Source organism: Pongo abelii, chromosome 17, assembly GCF_028885655.2.
Source record: "Pongo abelii isolate AG06213 chromosome 17, NHGRI_mPonAbe1-v2.0_pri, whole genome shotgun sequence".
In the NCBI taxonomy this organism is placed as follows: domain Eukaryota; kingdom Metazoa; phylum Chordata; class Mammalia; order Primates; family Hominidae; genus Pongo; species Pongo abelii.
The window spans coordinates 35,600,630-35,619,147 of record NC_072002.2 but is presented as its reverse complement, the minus strand read 5'-3'; the positions used below and the strand labels follow the sequence as shown (position 1 = coordinate 35,619,147).

At 39.8% G+C, this 18,518-nt stretch overlaps 1 protein-coding gene across 13 annotated transcripts in view; it reads right to left on the bottom strand.

Moving 5' to 3' along the window:
• GREB1L (GREB1 like retinoic acid receptor coactivator) overlaps positions 1-18,518 on the bottom strand; it is a 287,707-nt gene that overhangs the window by 111,221 nt on the left and 157,968 nt on the right. For all 13 annotated transcript variants that reach the window (XM_054538185.2, XM_054538181.2, XM_054538189.2 and 10 more), the window contains 3 exons: positions 18,340-18,516; positions 12,638-12,814; positions 9,402-9,524 (listed from right to left, as the gene is read on the bottom strand). In XM_054538185.2, coding sequence (XP_054394160.1) covers positions 9,402-9,524; positions 12,638-12,814; positions 18,340-18,516 — 477 coding nt within the window. The remainder of the gene's footprint in view (positions 1-9,401; positions 9,525-12,637; positions 12,815-18,339; positions 18,517-18,518) is intronic.

The following is an 18,518-nucleotide window of genomic DNA, read 5'->3' as shown; positions in this document are numbered from 1 at the left end:
AAGGAGACAGACATGGTCACATCTTAGGGACAGTTGAATGATACACTCCCATACAATCTGCTTCTTAAACAGCCATCACCAGGGACAGAGGAGGAGTCCTGGGGGAAATGGAAACAAAGTGATAGGCTGTGTGAGCAGGGTAGGCCTAGGTTGGGGGTGGCAGATCACAAAATATTCTGGACACACAGAGGGCAGCAGGCAGCATGAGAGCTCTAAACTCTTGGAAGGCAAAGGAAAGGAGGCCATGGTGGAGGATGGGAAGGAAAAGTGTTGGACACTTACAGAGTTCCATTTGGAGTTGTTCCTGCCCACTCCATTCTTAGACAGTAAAGTCAGCTATGAGAGATTACTATGACAGCAACAATCCCACTGTACAATCACCACAGTGCGAAACAGAAAAACTCAAAAGACACAAACATTATTATTACACCATAGCATCCCTGCCTATGATACTACTTGCTGTCAAAGTATGAGGACTACATACATTGGTACATGTATGTAGTTTGGTGGCGGGGGGGGAGTAAATCCACCCTTTTATTCTCCTTGAGATGTATCATAATACAGAAGAGTGCACAAAACATTTATTTATAGCTTAAGGAATAACCACAGGCAAATATCTATGAAACCACCATCCAAGTCAAAGAAACAAAACAAAACAAAATACTGTCAGCAGCCGGTAGCCTCCTATGTGCTCTTCCCATTCCATCTCCCTCCTTCTGCCCAGAGGTGATCACTGTGTTTTGTATGCATTCCTCAAACAGTTTAGTTTTGCCCTTTCTTTAATGTAATAGAAATGAAATAATATTGGACGGAGTCTTTTGTGAATGACTTTTTTGTTCAGTATCATCCTTGTAAGATTCCTTTATAGTGCTAGGTGTAGGCATCTGTTTGTTTATTTTCATTGCCATATGCTATTTCATTTTATATATATAATTGTTGTTGTTTTGAGACAGGGTGTCACTCTGTTGCCCAGGCTGGAGTGCAGTGGTGAGATCACAGCTCACTTCGGCCTTGACCTCCCAGGCTCAAGAGATCCTCCTGCCTCAGCTCCCCAACTGGGACTACAGGCATGTGTCAACACGCGTTGCTAATTTTTAATCTTTTTTTGTATTTTTTGTAGAGACAAGATTTCACTATGTTCAAGACAAGGCTAGTCTTGAACTCCTGAGCTCAAGCAATCCACCAGCCTCAGCCTCCCAAAGTGCCAGGACTACAGGCATGAGCCACCTCATCTGACCCTAAATATGAATATCTCACAATTTACTTACCCATTGTATTTTTAACGAACACTTTAGTTGTTTCCTGTTTAAGGTGACTGTGAAGAACACTGCCATAAACAATCTTGTACATACTTCTTGGTACACATATACAAAAAGTTCCTTAGAATGGAGTAGCTGGATCAGAGGATATGCACATTTTCTACTTTACTATGTATTGCAACCTACTTACAGAGATTTGGTATCAATTAACACTCCTACTAGCAGTATATATTAGTTCTTATTACTTGAAATCCTTGCCAACATCTGGCTGGGCACCGTAGCTCACGCCTGTAATCCCAGCACTTTGGGAGGCCGAAGCAGATGGATCATAAGGTCAGGAGATCAAGACCATCCTGGCTAACACGGTGAAACCCCGTCTCTACTAAAAATACAAAAAATTACCTGGCCGTGGTGGCGGGAGCCTGCAGTCCCAGCTACTCGGGAGGCTGAGGTAGGAGAATGGTGTGAACCCGGGAGGCGGAGCTTGCAGTGAGCCAAGATTGTGCCACTGCACTCCAGCCTGGGCGACAGAGCGAGACTTTGTCTCAAAAAAAAAAAAAAAGAAATCCTTAACATCAACTATTTGTCATTCTTAAATTCACTGCCAATTTGGGATCTGAATATAATATCTTGCATTTTTTATCTAATTTTCCTCATTACCAAAGTAGTTAATCATCTTTTCATGTATTTATTGTCCACTTGGATATTCTCTTTTGTGAAGCACCTGTTGAAGTTTCTGCTCACTGTTTCTATTGACATATTTATCTTATTAATTCATAAGTATTCTTTTTTTCGTTTTTGTTTTTGTTTTTCTTAAGATAGAGCCTAGCTCTGTTGCCCAGGCTGGAGTGCAGTGGCAAGATCATAGCTCACTGCAGCCTCAACCTCCTGGGCTCAAGTGATCCTCCTGCCTCAGCCTCCCAAAGAGTGAGGATTACAGGCATGAGCCATGTGCCTGGCCCATCAGTATTCTTTGTATGTTCTTAATACTAGTTCTTTGTTAGTTTTATGTATTACACATATCATCTCCCAATTTGTGGCTTGTTTTTTTACTCTATGGTGACTCCTAATAGTTAGAAGTTATAATTTTAATGTAGTAAAATATCAGTCTTTTCCTTTATGATCAACACTTTGTCTTTTTTTTTCTGTCTCCCAGGCTGGAGTGGAGTGGCACAATCTTGGCTCACTGCAACCTCTGCCTTCTGGGTTCAAGCAATTCTCCTGCCTCAGCCTTCCCAGTAGCTGGGACTACAGACGCTTGCCACCATACCTGGCTAATTTTTATGATTTTGGAGAGACAGGGTTTTGCCATGTTGCCCAGGCTGGTCTTTAACTTTGGGGCTCAAGCGATCTACCCACCTCAGCCTCCCAAAGTGCTGGGATTACAGGCATGACCCACCGTGCTGGCCTTTATATATAATATTATAATGATATATTCACCTTTATACCAACAGTTATAAAACATAATTTGACATATTTTTCTACAGAGGAAGAGCCTACATAGGCAAAGATACCTAGGGCCCAAGAAAATCATAAAGTGGCCCTGCTTCATAGAGTCTTCCTAAAAGCCATACTATTAGTGACAGGGGCAGAGCTTAGGAGGCTCACCCCATGCTTCCCTACAAGCTAGGGGATAAAACATGTGTTCTTCTAATGGTGAATGAGCATATTATCTTCATTTAGAAAAACAGTATATACCAGTACTATTAATAAATTAATAAAGACTAAATTAATAATCCCCAAATGCTAATTTCTAGTTTAAATAAAAACAGAATTCAAATAACATTTATTTCCAGGCATTTGTCTGGTACTAGGTGGTACAGAGATAAACAAAAAGAACATAAAGCTTCTAGCGTATAAGAGAATATACATGGTTCGCAAATCATTATAACAGGGAACAGTGTCACATAAGCAGAAGTGTGGTAGCAAGGCTAAGTCATTCCTCACAAAGTCGCAAAACAGGCGTTGTTAATTTCAGTTTTTGCAAATGAGGAAAGGAAACCAAGGCACAGAAAAATTGATTGGCTTGTCCCAATTTTCAGCCAATATATGTCAGGTACAGTATCTTAATAGCAGGACTCTGACTCCCAGCCCTGTGCTGTTTACCATCTGCTTTGAAGAACTGCTCACCCCACCACAGATACTCAATAAATTAGATTGTATTAAACTGAAAGAGAAACAGTGCCACCCCAAAGGATTATGAATTTTCTCAGAGCAGCTTTTTAATCTATTTTTATAGCTTAATTGAGGTATACTTTATGTATAAAATTTGCCCATTTCATCTATACAATTCAATGATTTTTAGTAGCCTTACCAAGTTGTGTAACCATCACCATAAATCAGCATTAGAACATTTTCATCCCCTTAATAAGAATGCTCACACCCCATTTTCTGTTCATCTCCATTCCCACTCCCTGCTCCAGGCAAGCACTAATCTACTTCCTTCCTCTATAAATTTGCCTTGTCTGCACATTTCGTATACACAGAACCATACAATATGTGGTCTCTTTCATCTGGTTTCTTTCACTTAATATCATATATTTGAGATTCATCCATGATGTAGCTTGTGTCGACAGTTTGTTTCTTGTTATTGCTGGATGGTATTCCGTTATATGGATACATCACATTTTTGTCTAGCCATTCACAAGTTAATCACAAGTCAATCATTTAGGTTGTTGCTAGCTTTTTATTATAACGAATAATGATGCTATGAACATCTGCATGCAAGTTTTTATGAGAACATATGTTTTCTTTTTTTTTCTTTCTTTTTTTTTTTTTTTTTTTTTTTTTTGAGACAGAGTCTTGCTCTGTGGCCCAGGCTGGAGTGTAGTGGCGCTATCTCGGCTCACTGCAAATTCCGCCCCCTGGGTTCACGCTATTCTCCTGCCTCAGCCTCCCGAGTAGCTGGGACTACAGGTGCCCACCACCACGCCCGACTAATTTTTTTGTATTTTTAGTAGAGACGAGGTTTCACCAGATTAGCCAGGATGGTCTTGATCTCCTGACCTTGTGATCTGCCCGCCTTGGCCTCCCAAAGTGCTGGGATTACAGGCTTGAGCCACCATGCCTGGCAAGAACATATGTTTTCATTTCTCTTGGGTAGATACCTGGGAGTGGAATTGCTGGGTTGCATGTTAGTTTTATGTTCAACTTTTTGAGAAATTGCCAAACTGTATTCCAAAATGGCTGCCACATTTTACCAACGCATTCCTACCAGTGGTGTATAATGGTTCCCACTTCTCCACACCCACAGACACTTGTTACTGTCTTTTTTATGACAGCCGTTCTAGAGGATGTGAAGTAGTATCTCATTACGTTTTTTTTTTTGTTTTTTTTTTTTTTTGAGATGGAGTTTCTCTCTTTTTGCTCAGGCTGGAGTGCAATGGTGCAATCTCGGCTCACTGCAACCTCCACCTCCCGGGTTCAAGTGATTCTCCTGCCTCAGCCTCCTGAGTAGCTGGAATTACAGGCATGCACCACCACACCTGGCTAATTTTGTATTTTTATTAGAGACGGAGTTTCTCCATGTTGGTCAGGCTGGTCTCAAACTCCTGACCTCAGATGATCCACCTGCCTCAGCCTCCCAAAGTGCTGGGATTACAGGTGTGAGCCACCGCACCTGGCTCTCATTATGGTTTTGATTTGCATTTCCCTGACTAATGATATTGAGCATCTTTTCATGTGCTTATTAGCCATTTGTATGTATTATTTGAAGAAACGTCTATTCCAAATCCTTTGCCCATATTTCAGTTGGATTGTTATCTTATTAAGCTGTAAGGGCTTTTGTAAATTCTGGGTGTTAATACTTTATTAGATTTGTGTTTTGCTAATATTTTTACCACTCTGTTGTTTGTCTTTTCATTTATTAATGGTGTCTTTTTATTGACAGATAATAACTGTACATATTTATGGGGTACACATATTTTGATACATGCATACAATATACAATGATCAAATCAGGATAAGTAGGATATCCATCACCTCAAACATTTATCTTTTTTGTGTGTGTATTGGGAACATTCAAATCTTCTCTTCTAGCTATTTAAAAATATATATTATTGGTAACTATAGTCATGCTGCTCTGCTATCAAACACTAGAACTTATTTTTTCTATCTAACTTTATGTTTGTACACATTAGCCAACCTCTCTTCATCCCCATCTCCTCACCCTTTGCAGCCTCTGGTAACCATCATTCTACTCTCTGTCTCCATGAAATCAACTGTTTTTAGCTCCCATGTGTAAGTGAGAACATGTGATGTGTGTCGTTCTCTGCCTGGCTTATTTTATTTATCATAATGACCTCTGGTTCCATCCATGTTCCTGCAAATGACAGGATTTCCTTATTTTTTTACAACTAAATAGAATTCCATTGTGTATATATACCATATTTTCTTTATCCTTAAAATTTTGAAGTGTAAAAGTTTTGAATTTTGATGAGGTCCATTTTATCAATTTTTCCAAAAACAAATCCTTATATTGAGAGTTAATTGACTTTTGAAGTTTAAAATATTTTAATTTTGATGAGGCCCATTTTATCCATTTTTCCAGAAACAAATCCTTATATTTAGAGTCATCTGACCAGTGCAATTCACTGATGAGAAAACGGTCTGCTCAACAAATGGTGCTGGTACAACTGGATATCCACACATGAAAAGACGAATTTAAACTCTCATTTCATACTATACAAAAATTAACTAAAAATGACTCATAGACTTAACTGCAAGAGTTAAAACAATAAAGCCTTTAGAAAAAAACTTGGAAATTTTCAAGATCCTGAGTTAGACAAATGTATTTTTCATCTATTCCTGAATTCTCGTCCCGATTAAACATCATATGTGTGTATGTCACACTTATAATGCAGATAGATAAAAATATAGCCCCCTTCAGTAAAAATGATAAAATATTTCACTGAGATTGGTGGCCAAAATTTGAATTAGCAGTTACATGAAAATGTTAAGAGAAAGCCACATGCAGTGGCTCATGCCTGTAATCCCAGCACTTTGGGAGGCCGAGGCTGGTGGATCACCTGAGGTCGGGAGTTCAAGACCAGACTGACCAACATGGAGAAACCCCATCTCTACTAAAAATACAAAAATTAGCCAGGTGTGGTGGCATGCGCCTGTAATCCCAGCTACTCGGGAGGCTAGGGCAGGAGAATCGCTTGAACTTGGGAGGCGGAGATTGCAGTGAGCTGAGATAGTGCCACTGCACTCCAACTGGGTGTCACAGTGAGACTCCATATCAAAAAAAAAAAAAAAAAGGGAAGAAAACGTTAAGAGAAAATATGCAAGCAATAAGTGGTAACCAAGCCAGAATAGAATATATATAGCTTAGCAGGTAGAACTCAAGACAAAGGCATGCAAATAGTGCATTAAACTCTTCTTCAAATACTATACAATGTGTGTACCCATACTTGAGGCTAAAAACTGTTAATTACAGACAGTCACTGACTGCAGATTAAGATTAGGGAGAAAATAATCTCCTATAGAAAGGTGAATCTCAATCCATCAGTTAAGGAGGTGCTGCACATGCTAATATTTGCGATGGTATCATAATGCCAACATGAAATTTCTACAGTCCATTATGTTCAAGTGTCAGAAGAAAGAAATTATTGAAGAATCTATAAACATAATTCATTAATACAAAAATTTTAGATACAAAGCATCACTTATAAAGGCACTTACTTTTATTAAATTTTCTGGGTTGCATCTGAAATTGTTAATAACTAATTTTCATGGTCAAATTACCACTTACATCCTCACAAGCGACATAAAAGAATGTGAGCATTAAAACTTGGCCACTGTGTTCACGGTGAGTCAGTCAGTGCCTTCCCCTTGCTCCTGGCCTGTGTCTCATGATGGCAACTGGGGAAGCCTTTGCTAAAGCCTGAATCTTGATTTCCTCTTTCAAAGCAAAATTTGTTTACAAAGTATATTTTCTGGTAGAATTAAAATTGCATTACTTCTTATTAACATTTTAATATCTTGTCATTATTTTCAGGCACAACTGGTTATTTACATACCTACCTCTCCCTCTTAGGAAAGGTTACATGTTTTATTGTTCTTTTTCTTTTCTTTTTTTTTTTTTTTTAGACACAGTCTGGCTCTGTTGCCCAGGCCAGAGTGCTGTGGTGGTATCTCAGCTCACTGCAACAGCACCCACCTAATTTTTGTACTTCTAGTAGAGACGGGGTTTCGCTGTGTTGCCCAGTCTGATCTCGAACTCCTGAGCCTCAAGGGATCCACATGCCTAGGCCTACCTACTAAAGTGCTGGGATTACAGGCATGAGCCACTGTGCCTGGCCCTGTTTTATTGTTCTTTAATCCCTTATATTAGTTTTTTTTTTCTTTTGAGACAGAGTCTCACTCCATCATCTAGGCTGGAGTGCAGTGGCACAATCTCGGCTCACTGCAACTTCCACCTCATGGGTACAAGCAATTCTCGTGCCTCAGCCTCCCAAGTAGCTAGAATTACAGGTGCATGCCACCATGCCCAGCTAATTTTTGTGCATTTGATAGAGACAGGGTTTCGCCATGTTGGCCAGGCTGGTCTCGAACTCCTGACCTCAAGTGATCTGCCCACCCCAGCCTCCCAAAGTGCTGGGATTACAGGCGTGAACCACCGCGCCCAGCCATGAATGTTTTTTAAATCATTACAGACATCCCTGCCTTATAGCATCTGATAAGGTTCTTAAAACAAAATAAACACTTGATACGTTTTTGTTGTAATGAAGTAAATCTTAGCTTTTAATACTGTGGTTTTAAAAATTATATTTCACAGCATAACATATCACAGGATCAATCAAATTACATAAATGATATTCTAAGAAAGACATGCAGGTGTGTCATTAATGTAATGAAGGCTATACTTTCAATGGCCAGAGCCAAATGCTAACTTGTTTCTTTCTTGAATACCTAGTGACACCATGTTCTCTCATTTATTCTAAAGAGAAGTGGTCTATTCTCTTAGATCAGAGCCTCTATCTAAATCTCCCGCGCAATTTAAAAGCCAAACTTTTTACAATCCAGGAAGAGGTGGACTTAGCTGAGTACAGGCACATAGCAAGAAATGCCCCAAAGAAAGTTAGCCGTATTATCATTGCTGCTGCTGCTGCTAACATATTCGAATAATCACTTCTATCTTGAAAATAAGTAGAAACAATTGACCAGCTCAACAGAATTTCACATTAATTTGGAAGAGGTATGCTATGTAGCAAATGAAGACCACCTTCTTCTCAATTTGTGATTAACACTGGCAAAGTACATATGCTATGAAGTTTGTGTATCAGACGAGTAAAATGTACTCCACAAAAAACAAGTGAACTGAAAAAAATTCACAAAGTCTTTTAAAATACTTTCCTTCTTGCCTAAGATACAACCAAGGCTGGTTTTGAGTAATTTTCTCAAAGACTATCTGCAGTGATCTTTTCAAGCAAAGCCCTCCAGCCCTTTGGCCACCTGGAACCATGAAGTTCCACCTGGAATCTTATCTTGGCCTCAGGGCCTGGGCTGGTGCTCTATACTGGAGGAATTTTTAGAAGCCTTAGACTAGTAGCTTATCTGCTCAGTACGATCAGTCATTCTGCTGATCCTGCTCTGATAAAGTGACCTAGTTTCAGGCACTAAGATTTTATCTAGTTATTCATAACCAAGTCCCTCTCTTGTATCACTAGAAACTAGATCCTGGATTCATCCGTTGTGATCCACAACCCTAGCTTAGGACCTTGTTTTGTATCCCAGATGGTGCACTACTCCCTATGACATTCTGTGGGCTTAGTTAGAGCCCTACCCTGGAACTCCAGTCTTAGTGACTGTGTCTCCAATACTTGCCACTGGATGGCTATGATGCAGACTTCCCTCAGGTCTGGATTTCCACTTATTGCCTACTGTCAGTCTCCCCTAGAATGAGGTCCTAGGCTCCAGCTAAATTTCCTGCCAGCTGTCAGGACTGTGAGGACTTGGATTCTGGTCATCCACAGATTAACCCATCTCAAGGCTGAATTCTAACTCTAATAGTAACTCAAGTAATACCTTTATTTTGAAATATCTCTATTCAAACCAGCCAGCAGTAAGTATATATTTTTAAAAGCCTCATTAAATATACATGTGACGCTTGAAATGCCAAAAGAAAATATCCCATACCTGTCTGAGTGAATCCTGATTTGTATCCATTAGTTGTCCCATTTTCTGGGGTCACAGTTGACGACACTGAAGAGCTTGGTTTAATAGAGTGGCAAGAAGCAGAGGATTGTCGGCTTCTACATTCTGGAAAAGAGTAAAAATCATATTGTATGAAGTGACCAATGTTCTGTTAAAACAGTTGATGGGGACACAATCCATAAAATCTCTAAATTAAATCGCTGCTCCTTAAGCGGCAGCCACTTCTTTAATTAGAGATCCCCTTCCCCATCCTGACTCCAACAGAATGTTTCAACTAGTGAACACAATGCTTTTGTTTGGAAGACAAAGAAATGGTTTCAAAGAAATTGGACTTTTGTTCCCTACATACTAGTTCCCAGAGGAAAAATACTCGTAACTAATATAGTCATGCTAGTTTTATGGGTAAGACAGAGGTAAAGACATTAGTAATTTATGAAAACCTAATAGGCCTTTCAATACCAGTTAACATCCTACCTAGGATTGGTTTAAATGTAGAACAGTAACCTAGGGTCTGTCTAGGCTGCCTATAACCTTCTCTTCTCAACCTTAATTTAGGTCCAAAAACAGAAGCAAAGAAAAATGTATAGGCAGTAGAGAAAAATTTTAAATGCTCAAATTAATATTATTCTCAGTTCTTATTAAAGGAGACAGCCAATAGTCAAAGTGGTTACTGATCATGCTATGCCAAGCTTCATTTTAAGTAAGCCAGTATTAATGGGCCTCTGGTATATTTTAATAGTGCTTTGTACTGATTCAAGTAGATAGTAAATACTATGACAGCCTGTGGGACTGTTAACTTCCAACCAAATTTTACCCCATTAGTCTCAAAAAGTAGCATGTGAAAAAGGAATATAAATGATTTTATATGACAAAGTTAATTACAGAGGGTCCTTTAGAGTGTCTCCAAGTTTATGAGATACATACAAGGACTGGAAGCAGTTTTCTATAACCTTCTATGCTATGACCTTCTATGAAGAGCTATTGTATTCTGGCCTAAGAGCATATCTCCAATAGGTAATATATGCATATATGTATATTGATATTACATGTGTATATATATAAATTATATAAATAAATATAATTTCAGCTCCAAAATAGCAACTATTATAAACGTGAGGCTTCTTTCACAAATGTTATTCTTTATCAGAAAAATGAGGCCAGGCATAGTGGCTCATGCCTGTAACGCTACCACTTTGAGAGGCCAAAGTGGGTGGATCACTTGAGCTCAAGAGTTCAAGACCAGTCTGGGCAACATGGCGAAACCCTGTCCCTACAAAAAATACAAAAATTAGCCAGGCACAGTGGTGTGTATCTGTAGTCCCAGCTCCTTGTGAGGCTGAGGTAAGAGGATCACTTGAGCCTGGGGTGGGAGAGGTTGCAGTGAGCCACTGCAGTCCAGCCTGGGCAACAGAGTAAGAGTGTGTAAGAAAGGGAAGGGAAGGGGAAGGGAGGGGAGAGGAGGGGAGGGGAGGGGAGGGGAGGGGAGGGGGGAGGGGGAGGAGAGGGGAGGGGGGAGGAGGGGGGAGGGGGAGAGGGGGGGAGGGGAGGGGAAGGGGAGGGGAGGGGAGGGGGAGGGGAGGGGAGGGGAGGGTAGGAAGGGGGAGGGGAGGGGAGGAAAGGGGAGGGGACGGGAGGGGAGGAAGGAGGACGGGAGGGGAGGGGGAGGGAAGAGAAGGGGAGGGGGAGGGAAGAGAAGGGGAGGGGAGGGGGAGGGGAGGGGGAGGGGAGGGGGAGGGGAGAGGAGGGGGAGGGGAGGGGGAGGGGAGGGGAGGGAGGAGGGGGAGGGGAGGGGAGGGAGGAGGGGGGAGGGGAGGGGAGGGAGGAGGGGGGAGGGGAGGAGAGGGGGAGGGGAGGGGAGGAAGGGGGAGGGGAGGGGGAGGGAAGAGAAGGGGAGGGGGAGGGGGAGGGAAGAGAAGGGGAGGGGGAGGGGAGGGGAGGGGAGAGGGGAGGGAGGAGGGGGATGGGGGAGGGGAGGGAGGAGGGTGAGGGGAGGGGGGAGGGTGAGGGGAGGGGAGGGGGAAAGAAAGAAAAAGGGAGAAAAAAAGAAAAAGGGAAAGGAAAGGGAAAGGGAAAGGAAGAAAGAAAAAGGGAAAGGAAAGGAAGGAAGAAAGAAAGAAAAGAAAAGAAAATAGAAATGAAAAGAGAAGGAAAAGGAAGGAAGGAAGAAAGGAAGGAAGGAAGGATGAATTGCCACTGAGTACTAACTAAGAAGTTAAAAATATTTGATGCAACCAAAACAAGGCTAAAGAAGGAAATTAAAAGGGAGGGAGGTGATACCTATCCTATTTTTATCGTTTTCTTAGGATTCATGACATTCAAAATGATTTTTCTGAGAAAAGTCATTTAATAGGATAAAGACTTATCTATAATTCACCAGCTTATGATTCAGTGGTCACAAGCTTTAAGTTCTGATGATACGTGTCTTGGAATTATACCCATTTCCTAAAGAACTATATAATGCTACTTCAAAGACAACTAAGAAATTAAGGTGAAGGATTCAGAAACGAATCTGCAGTTGTAACTTGGAATATTATGCTGTTTTTCATAGTCAGGAAAAACATTAAAAATAGTTATTATATGGAGAAAAAAATCTCAGTATCTAAGAAACTGATCAATAGAATAATAATTGAATACTTCTTTTCTTTAGCACAGTGAAGAGAACTTCTGTCAATCCTATCAAGCACATGAAGATGTGATGTTTCAACTGGATTCATTTCTATAAATGTTAAGTTCTTCCTAATTTATAAGAAATAACACTTTGACAACTTAACAGTGTATTTTCCCGGGTATTATGAAGAGAACATTAATGTTTATTCTAAGTATGTTTAGGTCTAGTTAAAATAGAAAAAATACAGATGTTTGAGAATCTCCAAAGAAATTAAATAGAGTAAATAGGGCATCTAACCAAGGAGCTGTCACCCTGAGGTCCTCTCTAAAGGACGGAAGAGGTAGAAAGAGTCCATTTTTCCCCTTGATAGCTGTACCCCCTTCCCAAGAGACAAATACAGAGACATGCACTTTCCTAAACTTGAATTGTCTCTGTTAAAAATAGTAAGGGGCAAGTCAAATAACCTACCAGAAGGCTTTAAATTTTTGGATATCCTTCTGAACTTGGGATATTTATCTGTATCCCACCTGAACTCTGAATCTTGTATGGGTCACTTGTCACCACCGTAAAATCTCCATTCCCTCCCCTTTTCTTCCTGGAAATTGACTACCTTTCCAGCAGATAAGAGGTCCCTTAGACAGTACACCCTGGGAGCTTCTGACTAGGTAGTACTTTAAGTGCTTCTGCTTCTTTGGCTGAGTGGTAAGCTTCAAGTTAATGTGGTTGGAAAATTCCGTGAAATATCGAAATCCTCTTTCTCCACAGCCGATACAATTTCCAGAAAACCCTGAAGTGAGGAAAACCAATGTTACTAATGGCCTTGTAAGTTGATACAATACTTTTATGTATTAAACAGCATAGAAACATTCACATTCTTTGACCCAAAAATGTCTCAATCTCAAGGAAATAATTCAGGGGAAAAAAACCAGGTACATGTTTCTTTAGCAGAGTTATTTTATAACAGTGAAAGACTGGAAATAATTTAAATGCTGCTCTAAAAGGAAAGGAAAGGTTAACCTCTAAAAGGTTAAGGAAATAGAGTAGATAAATACAGCAGATAATGGTTAAGGTTAAGGAAATAAAGCACAAAATATAATAAAAAGCTTGGTTCTAGAATGTCTATTATTTCTTCCCCACATACTCCTTCCTTAGAGAACCTGCGTCCTCACCCTGGTTCTCTGCCCTCTCTACCACTTGAACTTGCCTCCATGGCCACAGCTGGTAAGCTTGTGGCCCACCGTTTGACCCAGTCTGGCACAGTCAGAATCTTTCTGCTGGAATTTCGAAATAAATACAAAAAGTCAGGCAGGTGGTACTGGACCCTGGATTTGTAAGGTTTTACAGAATTGGAGTCCGAATTAGGGTTATGTCAGCCACATGTAAGCTAAGGTATGGGAACCAAGAACCATGAAGGGAAGCTGATCTGCGAAGAGGAGAGCAGAGCACAGGCCAGATGTTCAAATTCAGGGCTTTGTCAGCTTCTAGTTTCTGTGAGATCTAGCTATACTTTCCGACAGGAGTTCCATGAGATTCCCATTTCCCCTTTTCTAACACTTCTTTATTCATACTGGCTTATTCCTTTAGATCTAATATCCAAACAATTCCTCACTCAGACAAATCAAACAAAATAAAAATTTTGGTGACCTGGTTGGAACAGGGGACATGGAAAAAAGAAGAAACAGAAAACTGGGAGGATGAAAAAGCCATGCCTTTTTTTAAAATTGAAAATCAACTTTTCAGTCCCCCTTAATACACAGAGTAAAAGCAGACAGTAAGAGTGAGTTCTTCTAGTTGTGTCTGATGAGGACATAACACATTTACTGTTACATAGATGAATAGGAAAAAAAAAGTTGTAATAAGAAAGGGCATTCCATATCGTATAAAGGCAATATTTCTATATGTAAATAACTGAAAACAAATTCACTGATGAAGTGATACGCTCTTTTCAGACCCCTAAGCTAACTTGATATATATTAATAATTAACAAAGATATATAAATAGAGAAGAGAAAAGCCACAAGGATTAAAGATAGAATATTTCACAATATCCTAATCTCAGAATGCTAACCATCAATTCAAAGCATTTATAAATGGGAAGTCCAATTTGTTATTATTCAATCAACAACTATTTATTGAGCATCTACCTATATGCTAGGCATTTTGCTAAACACTGGGAAACAGTGATGAAGAAGAGATATTCATAACCTCTGGTCAATCACATAGAATTAACAATTTATTACTGCCTCTTTATAGACATATAAACAATATAATTTTATAAATGACTTAAAATATATTCAGAGATGGAGTATATTTGAGAACATTTGAAAATTTGTCCAATACCTTAAAGCAGTAGCCCCTCCCCGCCAAAAAATGGTTGCCAGTGGCTGTCTAGGTCACTAAAGTTATCCATCCATCCATCTATCCACCCCACCCATCCATCCATCCATCCATCCATCCATCCATCCAACCATCCAACCATCCATCCAACAAATACTGTACTCTATCATGTGCTAGACACTGTTGCAGGCACCAGGTTTTTTAGCACTGAACAAAGCAGACAAAGTCCCTGCCTTTGTGGAAACTACATTCTGGTCTGATCATCGCACCTTCATGGAAAACTGCCTGACCTGTGAAGTAGATATGCCACATCCAAAACACAGAAAAAAGCTACAAGAAACTTACAGCCAAAGTAATCAAGAACAGTGCCAAAACATGAGGCTTAACTGATAGATCCAAGTGGTTTAGAAAAGATTAGTGTGAGAATTAACAAACTACTGAGGTTGAGTTTGATCTTTTCCTCTGTCTATTCTGAGGTGAAAAGCAAGAGTGTGAAGAAGAAGAAAAGCCATGGGTCTGAATAATCTGCAAAGGAGAGAATCTTCACATTAATGATAAGTTAACAACATAAAAGAGTTAGAATCCTACAGTCCATTTTACAAACCCTGTATGGCTTCAGCATTAGCCTTCCTTCAAGGGAGATTTTATCTGCTTGAAGTTCTTGTCATTGAAAACAAAAAATAACACCACTCACAGCCAAATTACCTTCTAGTTTTTCTAGCAATCAAGTCTTCCAATTGCATGGTAGATTTGGGGCACATGCACTACCAACTGGATCAATATATTTTTAAATCAATTCCCCCATAGTCTTTGGAATCTGCATAATTTATATAAAAATTTAGACAAATTGATATTTGAATCCACAGGGGTTCTAGAATAGTGGAAGCTTAAACATTTTTCCACTATATTTTAATGCATATGAAAATCATCCACTTTAAGTAAGAAATGTTGGATGAATATTAGTTTTCGGACAATAGAGTATCAAACATGTAAAAATCCCAGCAATGTGCTTATTTAAGAAAAACCTGCCTTTTCGTTGTTGCACTGCACTTTTACATGGAGAAGTGGTTAGTAAAAAATTATGTCCACTTACAAGGCTAGAGAAAGTAAGCAAGGTTCTAAGTCTGTAAGGGTATTTAATAAATACAATAGTAAACAACTGCCATTTGAAGAGCAAATACTATGTCCCAAGCACTGTGCTGGGTGGGTGCTTTAAGGACATCATCTCATTTGATCTTTATGACCCCGCAAGGTAGGCGTTAATGGCCCCATTATATACATGAGCAATCTAAGACTTTAAGTTCTTAAAATACTTGCTGAACTTCTTAAAGTACTAAGTGACAAATCTGGGATTTGAACACAGTTCTGATTCTAAAGCACATGGTCTTTGGTCTCACTCCTAATTTCTAAGGATTATGAAGTCTATTATTCTGATGGTGTTTTCTCTGTCTTTTCCATGACATATTCTAAGAGGATTCTCTAGTCACAGAATCATTGAACAAAAAATGCATTATGAGAGATTTTCATTGTCTACAGTCAGAGCCACACCTGAACTGTTTATCATTAGATGAGATGATAATGCTTTTCAAATGCTAAAAAGTTTTCTGAAGTTGTTCTACTACAGCCTACTAGGTAGTAAGCTCTGTGAGGAACAGGACTGAGTCTTTTAACTGTTTTGTCCCTACGTAAGAGCCTCGTGTAATTTCTCTCATACAGTACATTTTGAATAAATACTGCTGAATGAAAAAACGAGTAGTTGGATCTTCATCGCTAATTTAGTCCACCATATTAGATTTATCATTAGACCTCTATATTAAACCATCTGCTCAATTTCACTAAACAAAAACAAAGTGAAAACGTTTTTTCTTTTTTTTTGAGACAGTCTCGCTCTGTCGCCCAGCCTAGAGTGCAGGGGCGCCATCTTGGCTCACTGCAAGCTCCACCTCCCGGGTTCACGCCGTTCTCCTAGCTCAGCCTCCCGAGTAGCTGGGACTACAAGCGCCACCACGCCCAGCTAATTATTATTATTAGTAGTATTTTATTATTTTATTTTTTTGAGACGGACTCTCGCTCTGTCCCCCAGGCTGGAGTGCAGTGATGCGATCTCCGCTCACTGCAGGCTCTGCCTCCCGGGTTCACGCCATTCTCCTGCCTCAGTCTCCCAAGTAGCTGGGACTGCAGGCGCCCACCACCATGCCCGGCTAATTTTTGGTATTTTTAGTAGAGACAGGGTTTCACCATGTTAGCCAGGATGGTCTCGATCTCCTGACCTCGTGATCCGCCCACCTCGGCCTCCCAAAGTGCTGGGATTACAGGCGTGAGCCACCGTGCCAGGCCGAAAATGTTCTTTTTTTATCAGAGCCTTATGAAAAATGAAAATTACCATTTCTTTTCCTATGAACCATGAAAAGTCTTTAAACTATAATTTAAGGAACTTCTATAAAGCATGTGCAGGTTCACTTATTGATCAGTGTATTGCTAGACTTTCTGATGACACTATATAACTAGGAAGAATGTATCAAACTACAAAAATTACACATCATGATCAATATAATATTTGAATTCATTGCTCTATTCTTTTTCCTTTTTACTGATATTTGTGCCTGAAACATGATTTCATCTATAGTAAGACAAATTCTGAGAAACAAAAACAAGAGTAGAGAAATGGCAGCAGTAGAAAAGCAACAAATCTCATGTGCTCTCTTATCTTTTTAATTATTTAAAATAAAATAAATCAAGTCTGTTATTTCTTATGATATATGGAAGCTATGTTGTGAAAAAGCCCAGACTCTAATATCAGAAAGTAAAATAATTCTGAGATAAAGTCATTTACATTTTATATCATATAGATAGAAATATAAAGATACATAGTCCTAGTTATTTTGGGTGAACTAATGTTAAATATAAAGTGAGAATCACATCACACAAGTATAGATAGAAATATCTATCTATATGACATTGGAATGGGTGGTATGGAAAAACAACAAATAACTTACAAAGTGAATAATCCACAGAAGAAGAATTGAGAGTTGACTTGATATCAGGTCCAATATCAGAGCTGACTTGATATCAATGACTATAGAGAGTGAATTCTCTTTTCTTTATAAAATATTAATTTTTGATAAATTGCATGCTTTTTAAAAATGTCTGGTCAAAAAGTCATTTAATTAAGCTAAGTGTTTTGAGAATTAACAAAAATGAAAAGGCCAGGCGTGGTGGCTCATGCCTGTAATTCCAGCACTTTGGGAGGCCAAGGCAGGCAGATCATCTGAGGTCAGGAGTTTGAGACCAGCCTGGTCAACATGGTGAAACCCTGTCTTTACTAAAAATACAAAAAGTAGCCGGGCGTGATGGTGGGCGCCTGTAATCCCAGTTACTCGGGAGGCTGAGGCAGGAGGATTGCTTGAACCCAGGAGGCAGAGGTTGCAGTGAGCCGAGATCGTGCCACTGCACTCCAGCCTAGGTGACAAGAGCGAAACTCTGTCTCAAAAAAAAAGAAAAAAAGAAAGAAAGAAAGAAAATAAATGTTTAAGAAGTTACTGCCTGTAATCCCAGCACTTTGGGTGGCCAAGGCGGGCAGATCATGAGGTCAGGGGTTTAAGACCCCTCCGGCCAATATGGTGAAGCCCTGTCTCTACTAAAAATACAAAAATTAGCTGGGTGTAGTGGTATGCACCTGTAGACCCAGCTACTCGGGAGGCTGAGGCAGGAGAATCACTTGAACCTGGGAGGCAGAGGTTGCAGTGAGCCTAGACTGCACCATTGCACTCCAGCCTGGGCGATGGAGCAAGACTCCATCTCAAAAAAAGAAAAAAAAAAAGTTACTAAAAGAAAAAAATGTCTCATAATTGAACTAAACTATATAATCCCCAAATAATCCTACGGTATATTTTTTAAAATTCTGCAGTAGTTTTAAATAAATGTGTACTTTAACTCCCTCATATTGGAAGGAATTTTATAAGCATGAAATACTCACCTAAAAGTGCATTTTTTCCATGATCATCCGGTAGAAATCGCTTGTCTACAGCGCAAACTAGGATGTGTTCAGGCAGATTGGGAGACTTGGCCCCCACCAGGAGGAATCCTGCTGGGATGTCAATTTGTTCCATACACAGTGATACCAAACGCAAATCCTTTCCTGCTTGACAAAAACCT